We start from the raw sequence: 17,981 nt of genomic DNA, 5'->3' as shown, positions 1-17,981 counted from the left end.
ATAATCCTCATCCGAATCCTCATCTTCATCCGAATTCCCCATCTTCATCTTCATCCTCATCCTCATCAGAGTCCAAATAAAAACGGAAACTCAAACGTCAACATAAACGTCAACGAAACCGTCCAGACCCTATCAAACATTTCATAAAATGTCAATCTCTCACTCGAACCAATGCCATCTCCGCCGCGTTATCAATCATGAACGTAAATGTCATTTGGGTCAAACCTGGTGAAAACGTAAATGCCATCAAGGAGATGACTTGTTTGGTTCGATCACATTCTTCTCGTAACCAAGATGATCATGACTTGATCGAGATCCAAACAGAGACAGAAACCGAACAAGATCAATATGGTGATGAAATGAGCTTGAGGTTCAGAAATGAAATGAAAATGAAAAAGTAACAAGTCTGGATAGGGTTTCAGAGGTATATAAAACCTATCTTTGGCCCTCGGCTCGGACGATCGCTTGATCAATGTGTATACGTACATACGTACGAATGAATGATATTATAATATAATCATATTCCTCACAATCACACCCACACCCATCTTGGATTTCCCTGGAAGAATAGAAAAAATCAAGATGACTTACTCGGACTGAATCTCTCTCTCTCCTTATTTCTAACCCGAAAGAACACGTATGGGATCTTGAAGTGGAGATGTACATGTACATGACACCGTGTCCATGTCCGTGTCCGTGTCTGTCTTTCTGTCGGAGGATTTGGGATTTGGGAATTTCCGAATTTCCGAATTTCCGATTTTTCCCCCGATCTCATTGTAGATCTGTACCTCACAACCTTCTTTTCCCTAACCCCCTTATTCATCTCTTTCGATTAAACCCTTGTAGCTGGAAGTATGTATCGCATGGATCTTTTATCCCTCAAATTGCCCTTCTTTTTCTACATTGGAGACTTTTCGGTACCGATCGCGTCTATTCATCATCAAACCTAGTCTACATAGGGCATTGGTTAACTTACTTTGAGAATTGGTAATTGGTAATTCAAGTCCTACCGTTTTCCCGGTTATCTTCTTCTCTCAGTTTTCACAATCCGTCAGCCATACCCATACCCAATACCCAATACCCAATACCCACATTGAATTTTCGACCGACAGGATAGGATGGCAAAAGTTGCAACTTGGGTTTCCATTGTGAATTCTTGGATGTACCAATCGAGGTATTTGACAGGGTATTTTTAGAAGGAGGGAAGGGAGAAGTAGATGTGGGACCTTTCAACTTTTAGGTCATTTTTTGAAAAGTGGTCTCCTTCCTGACATCCTGACATCCTGACGGTCTTGATCTCCGTTCCAATTTCATGGGTTGTCCCATTAAAACCTTTGAATCACTAAACAACTTTTGCCCGCTCTGCGGCCGTGTGGGGGGGTGAAGTGACCAGATCGGAATTTTGGTAGTGATAGCAACTCCCACTTTCACACCTGATCTTCCGGCCACTATTGGTCTTTCTCCAGATATTACTTATACCAAGTGACAAGTGATATTCGGCACTCTCAGACTACATATACACAATAATGTACAACTTATGGAATTCACCCGGCCCCGGTGCACCTATCTATGTCTATGAATTTTAGTCGACTGTTTCATCCGTGCGACATGGGAAATTGTCATGACCGGTACTTACTGTATAGTTGATATTGAGCCATTTAGGAAGGTTGATGATGGCGGGCTCGATACCCAGTACATACCACATACCTTCAAACTTCATAGATCAGATCCATAAGACAATGATATCCGGTTGATTTCTCTGACTTCTGTTCACTTACAACATTTCTCCTCATCCACATTTATTCCATGCAGATCTTTTCCTCTTGGTCCCCTCCTTCTCTTTTTCCCCTTTTTTTGCTTTTCTTCTCTTTCTCTCTCGGCTTGGACTTTCTTTTACATATACATATTCGTAGGCTTTGACGTGCTTTACATATTTGTAGACTTGATCTTTCTTTACATATTCATAGACTTGACTTTCTTTGAGGTGGATGATATATATTCATCATGTATACGTATCATGGTCATATCTCCAACTACCTCACACTCTATCGTCGACCTGTCATGATCTTAATCTCGGACGGTTTATCTCTTTTGGGGGGTTTGGATCTTTGGTTTTAGTTGGGGAGAATCTTTGTCTTTTCTTTGAGATGTTGAGGATGAAAGATGGGGAATCGTCGATCGTTGACCTGTCAGGTGGTGGGAAAAGGTATCAAATCAGAGGTGGTCGTGATGAGATTCTTGAGGAAAATTCAAGATGGGATTTGACAAGAACTGATTTCTGAGGAAAAGGAGATCTGAGGGGGTTGACGAACCTGATTCTTGAGGAAAATTCAAGATGGGGTTTGACAAGGATTGATTTCTTATACAATCAAAGATTTGTGGGGTTTGACAAGGACTGATTTCTGAGGACAAGGAGATCTGAGGGGTTTGACGAACCTGATGCCTGATTTCTTCGGAAAAGGAGAACCAAGGTCAAGAAGAATGTTGAATGGTTGCATGTGTTGGTTGAATCAGAAATCGAAATCATTCCGATAGGTCGATATGTCGATATGTAGTTCATTTTAATGGAGAATGTGCCGCCAAAACATCCAAAAAACCAAAAAAAAAAAAAAAGACAAAACGATAAACCTGGTTTCAAAATTTTGGTCCAAATTTTCGTATTTTTCAGATATCCATCATACACATCGGAGGGGGTGAAGGAGGAATTGAACAAAGTCTTGGTCGAGTTGGCGTTTCAGGAGATGAAGACATTCTGGAGAAAATGAACCACGAGTTTGGCGTTTCAGTAGAGTTGAAGACGTTCTGGAGAAAATGAACAGAAGTCGAGTAACCATCACGTTTAAGAACAGGATTTGTCGATGATCCTTCAAAAGAGGTCGTTTCGTTGGAAAGATGAAGATGAAGATACAGTATCTATGTCTGGTCGCATTCGATTGGATTATTATTATTTTTTTCCTTTGGGGGGAAATTCATACCTCCACACTGAAGTCTTCAGGCATATCATCAATTAAACTCTATGGTCAGTTAAACTCTTTCGAAGAGATGTGAGTGGGTTGAAGGGGTTATGAACTCACCTCGTAACCCTATCCTCTTTCTGCTCTGTCCAATGTTCGATGGGCTTTTTTTGAATCCTCAAAGAAAGCATCTCTGCAGACCTTTTGTACATCTCATCTCATCCTCCACCGACCATGACTTTTGAGCCGTCTGTGCCGTGAGAAAAATCATGATATTTCTCTGTGAAAGTATGAGTGAGAAATCTGATGTGAAAGGGAGGAATGAATAAGGTAAGGGTGAGGACAGACATGGGAAAAAAGTTATAAAATAAGGGAGGGTGAGGAGTCAGTCAGGTCAGTCAGAAGTTGGTAAACGCCCAAAAACCCACATTATCAATCAGTCGGTAAATCAGAAAAATCGTAATGCCCAAGCTCACCCACATTATCAATCAACATGAGATAAAAGAGATGGATCAAACGATGGGGACGATAAAAAGGTCGTACCGAGGGTGGTTTTTGTTGTGATGATTGAATGCATAAAGAGAGAGAAAGCGGTAGCATAAGTTTCGGCGGAACCAAATTGACCTATCGCCGATAGATACGACGTTATCTCCGATACCTTCGACAGTTTTGTTTGGTCGAACAGGTAATAGGGAATTCTCTTCCTTGTTCCTTGTTCTTTCTTCCTCTCCTTCTCCATGTTCTTGTTTCGCTCTGGCGTTGCGCGTGATTTGACAGGTGGTATTCTTTCAAGCCTTGAATGGGTCATGTGACTTCAACTTTGAATAATCATTATATTTTCATAAGTATTCATTCCTCGACCATCGACCCTTGAACGATAACGATAACGACAACGATGACAACAACAATTACAATCACGATGACGACAGTACAAGAAATGTTCCGAAACTCTGTATCAGAACGCTGGCAAAGGTGTATTCATGGCTACCGTAGGACCTATCATCGTCAGTATCAGTACAGTTTCATCATCAGTACGGGTATGTTATCACTCACACATAGATATCCGTCAATCCTGCTGCTGCACACGAAACACCCAATGGGAACAACGATGCCGTCATCTCGGACCTAGCTAAACAAATCATTGAAAAGAGTAAGAGTTCTACTCAACAAGTCGTCCAACTTTGCGGTGAAACGTGAGTGATCTTGGTGTTACTCTTCTTTGTCGTCTTGGCGCTCATGAAATAGAGGTGCAGGTAAAACAGTGTTCGCCAATCGACTCGTTTCTAATCTCTTCCTCGCTCAAACAGAAACCGAAACAGAAACCGGCGCTGGTTTTCATCATGGATTTTCGACCGCGACCGCCGGTCAAGGGAACGATGATACGGAACGTCAACAACTCGTCGAAAGGTTCGAAAAAGGGAATCAAGTGATTGAATTGTTCGGGAATGCTAGGACACGTATGAACCCTAATTATTCTAGGTTTACAAAGATTATCACGGTCAGTCTGCGGAAGCTACATCTTTCCACCATCCCTTGTCTCTTCCCATCCCTCTTCCTCAGTTTTCATATTTCATCTCGCCCTCTTTCTATCTCGCTGTCCCACTCACTGTCCCGATTGTCTGGGATGAAAGGGGTTGCTCGTCACACATAGATTTCAACCTGATCGTCTCCCTCACTCCGAACTCGAGGGAACGAGACCACTCTTCATCATCCTCTCTCCTCTCTACCAAGATTGATAACGTTCTTTCGACGACGACACCTTTGCCCTCTCATGGGGAGATGTGTCATGACCGGGTAGCCGGCCCGGGATCATAAACCGTCTTAAAAGGCTCAATATCAACTCTCTTCTGCTAGTGAGAGTTGATCTCGCTACAAGTACCGGTCGTGACAATGTGAGTACGTACAGCTGACCTCTTCAGATCACTCTCGACCAATCTCACCCCCTGGGTCCCATACCAACAGGAATGACGATCGACATTGACGCATGGGAGAAATCGAGGGTGAGTATGAGACGTACGGATGAAGGCGGTTCTCATATTTTGGACATGTTTCAAGCTTGTCTTTCAAGCGCGGGGAGAGTTGAAGATTTGTATCCCAGTTCCGACTTTGATATCCACCAGACCTTTTCAAAAGATAACAACGATATGATGTCCGGTGGGAAGGGGAACGACATGGATGTCGGGGAACACAAACGATATGATGAAAGAGAAAGATGAGAATGGTATGATGAGAAAGAGAGATGAGAATGACACGTCGAGAGATGAGAAGAAAGATGACGAGAAGAAAGAGAACGATGGGAATAACAGGCCGAGAGATGAGAATGAAACGTCGAGAAATGAGAAGAAAGATGAAAAAGAATGGTTATCAACATTATCATCACTCTCTACCTTTTTCCCAAATGATACCTTGACACAAGTCGTAAAGATCTTACATTCCGTTTGTCTCCTTAACCAGTTATTCGATACCGTCCCTACTCCTATTCCTACCACCGCTATCAACCCATCTACTCCTATTCCTACCTCTACCACCACAGTCACGCCCACGGTCGGGACGGACGAAAAGGAAAAGAAACCATATCAAGATATCATCGAACAAACGGAGGAAAAGAAATCACATCAAGATATCAACGATCGAAAGGAAAGTGAAGAGATAAGTCGAACGGAAAGGGAAGAGTTGATAACACAAGTTGGCAAACTACTCGGGTGTGACCTAGACAGACTGAACGACTTGATCATGATCGAAAGGAAAGAGAACGAGGTGGAGCCGGAGAAGGAAAAGGGAAAGGGAAGGGAGAAGGGAAAGGAGATCAAGGTGGATATGAAGATGGGTCAGAGAGTTGACTGGGAATTTATATGAGAGTTTGTTCCAGGTCAGTTTAACGATCTTTTACCTTTCTTCTTGTTCTTGTTCTTCTTCTTGTTCTTCTCGTTCTCTTCTTCTTCCCTCGCATCCTTCGTACGCTGGTACTTTTACTTTTCTTCCTCTTCCCTTTTTTCGATTTCGATCTTCATTTTTCTTGATCTTGGTTCTTTCCTCCTTATTCTTGTCCCCACACTATTATCCGTTGTTCACAATTCTCCTTAATTTCCCATGTCCTTTTTCCTCTTACTTGGACTCTCATGTCTCTTCTCATATTCTCATCATTGTTCTCGATACTTCTTATTCCTCTCACATGGGCTCTCGTTTCACATCTCGCATCTCATCGTTCTTTCTTCCTTTCACATTCTTATCCCGTCGTTTTCCTTCCCATAACTTGAATGATTTCCAACATGTTCGCCTTTACGAACGTCTCTGGTCTCTTGGTTTCTGGGTGTTTTTCGTTTCTCATGACGATACTATGTTGGTTCAGTTTTTTTTTTTTGTTTCGTTTCTCATTACGATCCCGTGTTGGTTCAGTTCTTTCTTTCTTTTCTCATTACCATACCGTGTTGGTTTAGCTGACCCCCAGTTGGTACTCGCCCGGGTCAATCATTGTTTATCGCTCGTCATTTCCCGAACCAATATCAATTACAATCCCGACCGAGTTCAAGATAAACGTAAAGGGGTAGAATCAAAAGTTTTGATATATGATAGTGTAAGTTTTTTCTCCTTTTCTCTTCCTATTATTTTCTTTCTTTCCGTTTTTTTGTTCTTTCCTTTCCTTTTTTCGTTCATACATGATCGTTTTCCTTCTTTCCTTTTCGTGTTCATACCTGATTCTTCCCGGATGACTCTATTCACTTCTACTTCTTCTTTCTTTACCTATCTTTACTATTTGTTCTAACCAGTGTTGGCCAACCTGTCAAATTGACAGGCCTGTCTCCCTCCCCTCGAGTCGACTCCGTGAACCGGTGAACCGGTGAACCCGTGACCCGTAAACCTGTTGAATCTCTATACACACACACACACACACACTTATGAATCGTAATCTGTTATTATAATAGATTTATCATTGGAATGATTCTTGTCGGGATCCTGATTATTGAGCCTCGTTCGTTCCCGTTCAATGAGCCTCATTCTTCCTGTTCAATCACCCTCGTTCGTTCCTGCAATCATCCCCATTCTTTCTCGTGCAATCATCTTCGTTCTTTCCTGTTCAATGCTCCTCAGTATTTCTTGTTCAATGAGACCAATGATCCTCGTTCTTCCCGTCCGATCATCCTCGTTCTTTCCTGATCAGATACACGGCATGTCATAACCGAGCTAACATCAACAGCCCGGGTTCGAACTCGTTGACAAGGTATGTCATGTCCCTCAATTAACTCTTTTCCAACCCTTCTTCTTCCACCTCTTTTTACAGCCTCGTAGGATGGATGGTTTTGACCTGTTGGGAGATCGGTCGGTCATTGAGAGTGCTCATATGGGAGGAGGGGGAGGAGGGGGGAGGGGCCAAGTCATGGCCGGGCAGCGAGGCCGCGATCCTAAACCGTCCTAAAAGGCTCAAGATTAACTCTGCTAGTGAGAGCTGATCTCGGTATAAGTACTGGTCGTTACAGGAAGGGGACGACAGCAGGGGGGAGAAAAAGAGAAGACTCGCCAAGACATGAGGGTAGATCAGAGACGCTAAGATTCTGGGACCCGAGAAAGAGACTCTGGGAAAGACAGAAGAGAGAGAGAGATAGTGTGTGTTTGTGTGTGTCTGTGAAGGAGATAGAGAGACTGGTGGAAAGGAAAGACAGAAGAAGCAAAAGTTGACAAACAGATGGGTTTAGATCAATTACTTTATAATATACTAGGAGAGGCTATGGTCGCTACCGTGAGTATCTGTATACAATTTTCTGTGTACAATTTATCTCACTCTCACTCTTTCATCTCTCCCAACTTTGATTTCTTTCATCTCTCCAAAGCTCCAATCCTCTCGGTGGTAGTTTCTCAATTCCTTCCGTCTACACTTTGTTCGTCGGCCCTGCTATCCTAGCCTTTTTGCTCCGTGCGTGTCCTCGTGTATCAACGTTCGTCGGTGGATGGGACATGGACGGTCGATGAAGAAAGGCGACGAAGGAGAAAGGGGAAAGAAGAATGTAAAATCACTACATCTCTTCCTTCTTTCATCTATGGAACTTTTTTCAGACCGGTCTTCTCTTCCATGGTCCGTCAAGTCCCCCCATCGAGGGGAACCTCCCCTCTCTCCTTGCGTTGACAGGTTATTCTCAAAATTCAGACTCATGTGAAGAAGAGTGTATCACACTCAGGAGTCACTCTTCGTGCCTGCGTAGCTAATAGATTAGTTATTGGATCGATTAGAATTAGATCCTCCCTCGTCTTCCTACACCAACACCAACACCGCGGTACAACCATCTTTCATCTCTTCTCCCAATGATAATAATCATACGAGTACTCTGCAACAAGGAGGGAATCAACACGGATACGGATACGGATAGAGAGACAGAAAAGAAGATGAAAGGATCAACAGAAGAAATGAAAAATAAAAACATGTCACAAGCTGCTCATCGATTCAAACCAATTTTACATGCTCTAACTCTATCAACAAGTGATCCTCTTTCTAGATCTCTGACTTATCATTTCGAAAAAGTGATCAAACAACCTTTCCCTCCCAGTCCCATCCCTCGGGTCAATCCTTTCGACTCGCTTTATGACGAGCTCTCGGGAGAAGATGAGATGAAAATCAAGGAAGAAATAAAAATACCGGAATTGACTGAATCAAAAGATGAAGATAAAGATAAATTACAACTTGTCGTTCATCATCTCGTGGGACATGACGTGAAGTATGACGCGACGGATATGGTGGTTCATAATGATCCTGCGGTGGATGAAGGGGTTGAAGAGTTTGTTTTGAGTTGCGAGACGATGATCAGGTTGGGTGAACGAGCAAGATCGTACTCTACCTCGGCTTCGAATTCAATTCGAATAGAACGAGGAGAAGCAGAAGGAAAGGGAGAAGGAGAAGGAGAAGATCATGAACAAGTCAATGACAAACAAGTTGACAAGGGAAGAGAAGAGGAAGGAAGAGAGTCGGAACAAGAACAAGATTCTGATGACGATTCAGAGCAACAACATTAAGAAGAAGAAGAATACGATGAGGAAGAAGAAGAATACGACGACGACGACGAAGAAGAAGAAGAAGAAGAACGCTCCCCTACCGGCTCAGCATCTTCAAGACTCCGAGCTCTCATAGCTCAATACTTCATCGCTCATAGGGGTTCTGAATACGCTTAGCATGTTCATTGTATCAGACCTTTTGGTGAGAGATCATCGTCATCCTCTCGCTCCATTTCCAACGACCCTTTCTCCTCGCTCTCTCCCCATGGCACGAGTCCTGGAACCGGAACCGAAACCAACGGTAAGACAAACAAGAACCAAACTCAAACTCGTCATGATATGAAAACTTTAAACTTGGAAAGAGAGGGGGATAAGGAGAAGGAGAAACGATTCATGAAAATGAAACCATTAATGATGGAAAGAAGATATATCACCGAACAACTTGATAGAGGAGGGTTTCAACAGATTCTAAAACCCTTAATCCGGATTCCTAGAACTAGCAGTCTTTCCGAACATAGTGAATTATTTCGACCTCGTTTACCTATATCAAATTCTTCATCTCTTTCAAATAAATCGAACCTACACTCGTCCCATCTCATTCATTCAAATCATCCACACCCAATTCCGATCCCTTCTATATCTCTTTCATCCAATGAAACCCGAACGACAGAGAGAAACAAAGACAAAAGAGGAAATCGAAACCAAAAAAGTAAAAGAAATCATTCTATCGCCTATCAAATCCAGGGAAAAATTACAATTACCAAATTCTTCTTCCACTTTACCTATCTTACCTCTTTCTCTTTTCCCTCCGGACAGCACATACGGTAGGTTGGTACCTGTTTATGCAAAGGGGATGAACGAGTTGGGTACAGAGTTGAAATCGGTCAGAGAAGAACTAGATGAGTCAAAGTTGAATTTGAGGACTGTATTGAAACAACGTCAAGAGTTGAGTACCAGGTTGGACTTGGTTGAGGGGGATAAGGAGGGGTTGGAGAGCGAGTTGAAATTGACTAGAGAACGATTGGAAGGATTGGTGAAAGAGAGGGAATCGTTAGTGCAAGAAAAGGATTCGTTAATGAAAGAAAATGAAGAATTATCGAATCAATATAAATCCCTCGAAACTTTACACACCAGTTTACAGGTTCAACATGAGGCCAGTAGGAAACAACTCGACGATAATCAGAAACGACTAAATGATACCTTGAAACGACTGGATGATACATCGAAAAGACTGGATGATACTCTAGTCCAAATGGTCGATTTGAAAGAAGAGAAGAACCGTGTTGAAAAAGAATTGTCAGAATCGGAAACCAGATCCAAGATGATTTCGGAGGAATACGAGAGATTACAAATGGTTCATCAACAATTCATCAATCAACACGAATCGTTAATCACCAGACAAGAAAACCTCATGAAGGGATGTGAGATCTTAAAGGCGAAACATGGTATTTTAGAAACTCAACATAACCTTTTAACGACAAAACATGGTATTTTAGAAACTCGACATGATATTCTGAAACGAGATCATGGTATTCTAGAAACTGAACATGACATATTGAAACGAGATCATGACATTTTAAAAGTTACACAAAGTCAAACGATCGACTTGTTGGGATCGATAAACGATCGTAAGAACGATTTGAAGGAGAAATTGAGACGTCAGGAAAGTCATCATTTGAAGAATTTGTTGTTATGTTTGATCAAGGATCCGTTGGTTTATCAAATCGTTGATATCATCCATTCGACGGGTGAGAATATCGCCCGCCATTCTGTTGATGTTCAAGATCAGGATCATGTTTCCTCTCGTTTGAATGTTATTCCAAATAAAACTGTTCGTGGAGAACGAATCGCAAGTGAAAACCAAAATGCGAAAACAACAATATCTTCTGGAGGTCGGAAAGGAAATGTAAATGTAGATGATGATGAACTTCGCTTTGGTTCGGATGGAGTGAACGAAAAAGAAAGGAAAAAGGTTAAATCGCAATTGATCCAAGTTGTCAAACATCTGATACATGTCTTCAATTCGTTCGAATACGACCATGAATTGAAAAAGACGAGATTGGAAGAGGTCTTTCGACATGTGGCAATGAAAGGAGAGTTGAAGGTTGTCATTCTGCTTTGGGGGATTTTGGGGTTTTGGATGATCGATGTTGATCTGATTCAGAGAGAGATTCAGATTCACTCCGGGACAAAGGTTGAGAAAACGGTTCAAGATCGAGGTGTTGTAACTGGACAACAGAAGGGTGAGATGATTCAAGATCAAGGATTTTTAATGAGGGGGAGAGAGTTAAAACCGACAAGACGGTATGATTAACAACGGACAAGAAGAGTCGAATGAAAGTTCGACAAAAGATCAAGAAATCAATATCCACTCAATCGGTTCTGTCCAAACTCAAAGTCCAAATGAACAAGATAGAGTAAAAGAACAAGATGAAATTACTCTTACTCCCATGGACGGTTTCAAACCCGATCGTTTATATGAATTAATCTTTTATTTTCAAACACACATCCGATCAAGAGTGTTCACCCAATTGAATCAAACTTACACCATGGCGAGAAAAGATGGTAGTCCACCTAACATGGTATTGGCTCGTTTGGGTTTAGAAATGAATGATTTGATAAAAACATGTTGTTTTCTCAACTCTGGGTCGGGTTCAAATGTCGTTGGTTCTCAAGTCATGGATCAACATCGACATCTCTCTGTTTCGATGCAGACTAGAGGTGGTTCTGTGGGGGAAAAGAATAGATCGGGAGATAAGGAGAAGTTTGGTATGGACGGGAATTTGAATTCGAAAATTAATCAGAGAGAGTGGTTTGAATCACAAGATGGAAAAGGATTATTAAAAGATGGAATGAAAGAATCTATCGATAGTTTGAGAGTTGATGCTGGAACGGGATGGGAGGAAAATGATTTGAATGAAATGTTGAACGGTCAGTTTTGAATAATTTTCTTCTTCCTTCTTTCCCCTTTTAGAGTTTTTTCTCTCTTCTGTTTCTCCTCCGCTGTCTCTGGACTGTTCTGACCTTACACTTATTCCGCATCTGTCGGTGTGTCAATGTGTCAGTATGACCGTGTGATGGTGTGGCCGTGTAATGGTGTGTTGTGTCGGCGTGAGGGTGTATTGGATCGTTCAAGGGTATAGATACAAAGTCGGAGCGAGAGGAATGTGTCAAGGTGAAATACATTGGGTTTTGTATTGAAACGAATAAGAGATCAAAGGTATCAAGTCGAGTGCGAGTGGAACATGCTGACATTTATATAGAATTAGGACGATCAGTACCTTGTATAATGATTGAAGAATGGTTCATTTGATGGTGAGGTTTACTCTTCATTTACCTCTTTGACTTTGTCACTAGGTTTTGAAAAGTCAATACGATCTATGTTGCAATGCTACTCGTAGGTTTTGAAAAGTCGATGGTGGTGCATGGTGGGGTGTATATACGAGTAAGTAGCTAATATTGATGAATCTGATAAAATACGAATATCAAATATGGATGAATATGTTAAGGACACGGCCGGAGATGTTCACCTCCGGAGCTGCATGGCTCATATGGTGTGGATAGCTGCATCAAACGTGAGCTCTATATACATACTCGTGCATAAATTTAAGTTCGTGCTCTTGATACTCTGTCTAGGTCTAGCCTCTGCATAGTCATGTACTATGGGATTATTGTCACGCGGCGCCGCGTGACATCATCCTTTTTTTTCCCATCAAACAAAGTTCCTTTGGACATCAGTTCGCCATCAACGACCCAGTTCTCATGAACTTCATCACCCACGAGGGTATTAGGAGGCTAACTTCGTTGAGGACGAAGTTAGTCATGTAGGAGGTTAGTGAGATATGAAATTAGTGAGATACGAAGTTAGTGAGATACAAAGTTCGTGGGATACAAAGTTAGGGAGATATGAGATTAGGGAGGCATGAACTTCGTCGGGGACCAAGTTCCCGAGGTACGAAGCTCGGGGACTCGGGTTGAACGAAGTTCTGCATTGGCGAAGTTAGGGAAGAACGAAGTACTGAAGGACCGAAGTTCCCAGGGATCTTTGACGCTCTCTGGTTGTTGTCTTAGTGATAGAAGTTAGTAGACTACGAAGTTATTACACCCAGAAGTTATTGTCACCACCCATACTACGAAGAACAAGTCTATTAAGTGTCATAGCCCACGAGGTTATTGGCCGTCGGTCCTAGGAAACAAAGGAAGAACCAACCCTGTTGTCACAAACCATGTCGTGACATCCCTGACAACTACCATCATCGACCCTCCTTTCACCATCACCAAACCACTATCCACCACCCACCCCTAACCACTGAGACCAACTACGACGAAGTTACGAGAACCTAGGGATTACTTATCACGACAATCCCGCATAACGGAGAAATACGGCGAAGTTAGGGGAAGGAAACCAAAGGAGAGTGGAGTAGGGGAAGTTAGGCAAAGTTAGTCGGAGTAGGATATTGGGGATATGGCGAGGTACGGCAAAGTTGAACGAAGAGGACTGAGCGCGAAGCTGTACAGGGGTTGAGGGACGTTCTATGAGAAGAGGGGGGAAATATAGATAGGTTACAGATCGCTGAACTTCTTCAGCGATCCTTGATTGTTGTCAGTAGCGAGAGATATATTCAGTAGCTACAACCATCAAGTTAGGGAGAGCTACCACCGAGCAGTTCAACGCACTACGGCGAAGTTAGCCGCAGTTCATCGACGATCATCTTATCATTTACCACTCGACGTATTACAACGGCGAAGTTAGCCGTAGTTCCTCGACGAGTACCCTGTCCTAGTGAGACATCAACGCCCCAGTACGACGTAGTTAGCCGAGGTTTGTCAACCGTCGGTCAGTAGAGAAGAAGAGACGACGATTGTGACAGTAATGTAATGTCGGGTGCCTGGTATTGAATGGATACCTGACTCGCCCGAACAATATAATATCCCTCAGTGAAGGTCAACTCTACAAACGTCTAAGGTCAGTATCTGTATCTGTATGAGGATGAGATGTGGTTGAAGGGTAGGTGGGTGGATAATATCAAAGACGGTTGAGATGTTGTTGAAAGTAGGTAAAGGTGATGATGATGATAGCAAGTATGATGAATGGGCAATGGAAGAGGAAAGGTGATGAGAGATGAGATGTGTGATCAGCACCTAAGGAGTTAGGTGATGATGCACATGAGGATAGAAGAAGTGAGTGGCAAATGTGTCTAGAAACCAAAGAAGAGTGGAAGTACAACCGAAGAAGTCATCCCCTCTTCTGCAGAACCGGCTCCCTTTATATACATTTCAGTCTTCGAGAGGATCGAATGTTCTCACAATTCGAGGTCGACATCGAAGAACTTCTACAACAAACTGACTATACTACTACTAAATAACAAGTCTATGTACATACCGATCTGAACATATGGAAGAAAGGAAGGTTGAGAGAGTCTATACAGACAGTAGAGAAGGAATTACAATGAAGTGAGTGTGGGGAAGTGTCACGAACTACGTCGTGACACTCCATTATTCCACCAACAACGACCCTCCTTTGACCATCAAAACCCCCATCACGCTTTAACTTCTTTACTCTACACGTAACTCAGGACATCTGAGACCAAGTACGGCGAAGTTAGACGGAGTTAGGCTAAGTAGGGACAATGGGAGCAGAAGTACGACGAAGTTAGACGGAGTTAGGCTAAGTAGGGACAAGGGGGCAGAAGTACGGCGACGTTAGGCGGAGTTAGTCGGAGGAGGAAGAGGATAGCCGGGGCTCGGGGAAGTTGGAGGAAGTGCGTTGAAGTGCGTCAAAGCGCGAGAGGGTTGGATGAACGTCTAGGAGGAATAAACAATATTAGCTGAGGAGATCGCTGAAGTTCTTCAGCGATCCTTGATTGTTGTCAGTAGTGAAAGATAGATAGAGATAGCTATTTACAAATCGAGATACATCGCCATCAGTAGAACAAAACCCCAGTTAGAGTAACCACGGCGAAGTACGCCGTAGTTACACCCCTTTCGACGTCTGCACCCTCCCGGTTGGGTGAGACATCGATCAAGAAGGATCAAGTTAGCCGAGGTTCGTCGACCGTCGGTCTATTAGGAAGTAGTTGCTCGACGGCCGTGACAGGAAGGAACGGAAGAAAACGAGTGAGAGATTGAAGAAGACTATATACAAGATGGCACTGAGAATGCACTGGTGTACTCCCTGTACACTCTACATGTAAATAAATGAATGTGAGAAAAAGTGAAAAGTGTGGAAGTGATTTCGTCTTCACCTGCACTTCTGCAGGACTTGCCTTCACTCCCAGCCGAGAGCGTCGTTACAGATACCAGAGGCTTGCTGTAAAGCGTGGATTTGAGGAATAAGAAAAGCGATAATAACAATTCTGGTGTGTACATAGCAACACATTTGTGGCAATAGGTGATCCATAAGGGGGTTTCCACCTTACGTAACTAAACTGAGTTTTCCACCTCAACCTTGAAATTCAAAAGTTTGTTGGGGATGAGAGTTGCATCTAGCTATGAAGAGGTGTCTGCAAGAGTTTCGGGGTTCTTATGTGACGTGTCATTTGGTACTGATTATCACTATCTAACAAAGTTTGGTCCGCGCGGTGTTACATATTCTTATTTCTTGTCGGGAACCCAAAAAAACGAAAACAGCCATGTCCATCGAGAGCGCCGAGCACATAAGACGACTGGCTGAAGCGCTCAGGAAGGAGGTTGCCGAGGGTGGGACTGTAGAAGTGGATCCTGGGTTGGATTCTTCTCTGGTTCAGATCGCGACCGTCATAGGGAAAACTCTGGCATTGATCCGGTCCAACAGGTTGAAGCAAAATGAGAGGTTGATAGCCGAGCAGAAGGCGGTGATAGGGAGGAAGGAGGGTCAGTTGGCTGAGCGAGACGAAACAATCGCGGACATGAATGAGATGTTAGAGTCTCAGGAAACCAGGCTGATGAATGAGAAGGCAAAGTCGACCGAGTTGTCAGCTCAGTTGGAAGAGATGACAGCTCAGTTGGAAGAGATGACAAAGGTGAGCACATTAATCTTTTTCTAGCTTGGCCCCTCTGGTTGGTACATGGTCGCATCATGCACGACTTTTGAACATGGGTAGATCCCCCACCCCACCCCTCCGTTTGTCATGTTTCAACACGTCACTCGAGCTCGCTGGCGTCTCTCGTTCCTCCCAGTCTGGGTGTTCCCGACTCCGTCTTCGTCTTGTCTCTTTTCCCCCTTACCGTCAGATCTCGGACCATGTGATCTACAAGATTCCAGACGCTGAATCTACGGATGGGAATTTTTCTCGGGAATCATGCGCCTACAGAAAGAAGTGTGTGCCCATACTCGTATCGGACGTTGACTGATCCCCCTCCAGAAAAAAGACACTTTGGCTTCCCTCTGCCGACCGTACATGGAGCCATCGGTAGAACAGATCTCTCTTTATCGTCAGGCCATCTCTGGAGGTGACGACCACGCATGAAGGTGTGAAAGTTGCTTGAAACCTCGTCCGACGTCACACTGGCCCCAAGTCACTCGGTCGTTTCTCGACTTCCTCGCCGATTCCTATATCACCACCCCCAACTCGCTCATTTACCCTTTGCGGGTTTATCCATCTCTTTTGAGGTTTGACGGGTGAGGTGAGTGATTATAGTCGCGGACACGCTTTGAGTGATTAATAGTCGTTTACACAAGTTTTGACCGCTTTGCTTGAATACCTTTCCTGACTATCAGATGTTCAGAGTTCTCAATTTCTCATCATCACGTCCGACCGGATGGGGATCCCTTTTGACGTGTTCTACGTAAAGGATGGATGGATGATTCATCTCCTCATTCCTTTTTCGACAACATGGTCACACCCAAAATGTGGATTCAGGTGAGTCAAGCGTCTTCTCTCTCTCTCCCGTCCCTTCTCGCCTCTGACGAAAGACTTTTACGAATTTTACCCTCGTGGCGATGGTGCTGACTTTCAGTCGAGTCGAATCTATTCGAGTCAATCACTGTCGACATGACATCGTGTTGTTTATACTCTCTCTACTCAATGACTGATCCATCACATCAGCTTCCCACGGGAGGGGGGAGAACGAGTAAGGCAGGGTAGAACGAGTAAGGAAGGGTAGATAGAGTACTCGTAACATCCAGGTATTAGATGATACAATGATCTCTTGACCACTTGCTTAACCTTGTCATATCCCCAAACCCGCCCACCCCCTGCCGAGTACTCCATACTTTTGGGTCGCAGGATGGCATGTGGAATCGACGTAGAAGGTAGATGGGATCGCTCACGTCACCGACATGATAAGAAAGCCGTGGATGAGGTTTTTACCTGCAAGCTAATCGGCTGTACATGGTCGGTGATTTGGTGCATGTTCAACTATCCATGCAGCTGTCAGTCATGTCCCATTACCTGCAGAGGACAATCATTGAGAGGTTTTAATGGAGTTGTATGAGAAGTGTTGCCGACTTGTTGCTTCTCAGGCCTAACATGCCTCTGTTGCATAACTACCTGTCAAATAGGCACGTGGTAGCCATCGCCCCTCCAGGTCAATATAATGGTCCTGCAGGCCTATTTTTCAACACTAATCCCACGCCGTAAGTGCTCGTTCTACAACGTCTTCACACAAAGCGATCCGATACGATGCCGAGGTTACCACCGGGACCGTATCATCTACCTCGCTCGGGGGGCGGCAGCACAGTCATCAACACCGACACGGGCAACCGACACCGTTGTCCGTCGGAAGCTCTGACGGGGAGATCACGTAAGGCCGGTCGAGGTAACGGTCGACCCATCGGTCGACCCCGTGGCCGTGATCGTGGAAGTGGACGTGGACGTGGACGTGGACATGGACGTGGACGTGTGAGCGATAGGGGGACGGAGGGTGCTGCAGGGAATCCTGTCACGGGAAACGGGGCTCGGGCTGGTGGGCAGGACGGAGAGGATGGAGGGGACGGACAGCACGAGGACGAGGACGAGGACGAGGAGGAGGAGGAGGAGGAGGAGGAGGAGGAGGAGGAGGAGGAGGAGGAGGAGGCGGCGGTGGAGGTGATGGACTTAGGGCCCTCATTCATGGTTCCAAATGTGC

The 17,981-nt window shown here is 44.0% G+C and overlaps 3 protein-coding genes across 3 annotated transcripts in view; all 3 read left to right on the top strand.

Annotated features, from left to right (window-relative positions):
* Positions 1-3,934: 3,934 nt before the first annotated feature.
* TREMEDRAFT_66295 (uncharacterized protein) lies at positions 3,935-9,110 on the top strand (the record flags this gene model as incomplete). The annotated part of the gene is made up of 12 exons (XM_007008361.1): positions 3,935-3,958; positions 4,014-4,147; positions 4,200-4,433; positions 4,753-4,846; positions 4,874-4,954; positions 5,190-5,656; positions 5,778-5,823; positions 6,403-6,528; positions 7,150-7,173; positions 7,636-7,689; positions 8,286-8,858; positions 8,976-9,110. The coding sequence occupies 12 exons, from the start codon at positions 3,935-3,937 to the stop codon at positions 9,108-9,110; spliced, it is 1,992 nt and encodes a 663-aa protein (XP_007008423.1).
* A 6,455-nt stretch (positions 9,111-15,565) lies between these two features.
* On the top strand, positions 15,566-16,183 carry TREMEDRAFT_66293 (uncharacterized protein; the record flags this gene model as incomplete). Its single annotated transcript, XM_007008360.1, has 3 exons — positions 15,566-15,785; positions 15,837-15,934; positions 16,016-16,183. The coding sequence occupies 3 exons, from the start codon at positions 15,566-15,568 to the stop codon at positions 16,181-16,183; spliced, it is 486 nt and encodes a 161-aa protein (XP_007008422.1).
* Positions 16,184-17,383: 1,200 nt separating this feature from the next.
* Positions 17,384-17,981, top strand: part of TREMEDRAFT_66292 (uncharacterized protein) — a gene marked incomplete at both ends in the record, with an annotated part of 936 nt that continues 338 nt past the window's right edge. The window contains 2 exons of the mRNA XM_007008359.1: positions 17,384-17,490; positions 17,653-17,977. Coding sequence (XP_007008421.1) covers positions 17,384-17,490; positions 17,653-17,977 — 432 coding nt within the window. The remainder of the gene's footprint in view (positions 17,491-17,652; positions 17,978-17,981) is intronic.

This window comes from Tremella mesenterica (assembly GCF_000271645.1).
Source record: "Tremella mesenterica DSM 1558 unplaced genomic scaffold TREMEscaffold_20, whole genome shotgun sequence".
NCBI lineage: Eukaryota > Fungi > Basidiomycota > Tremellomycetes > Tremellales > Tremellaceae > Tremella > Tremella mesenterica.
This window is presented reverse-complemented; position numbering and strand designations above follow the sequence as displayed.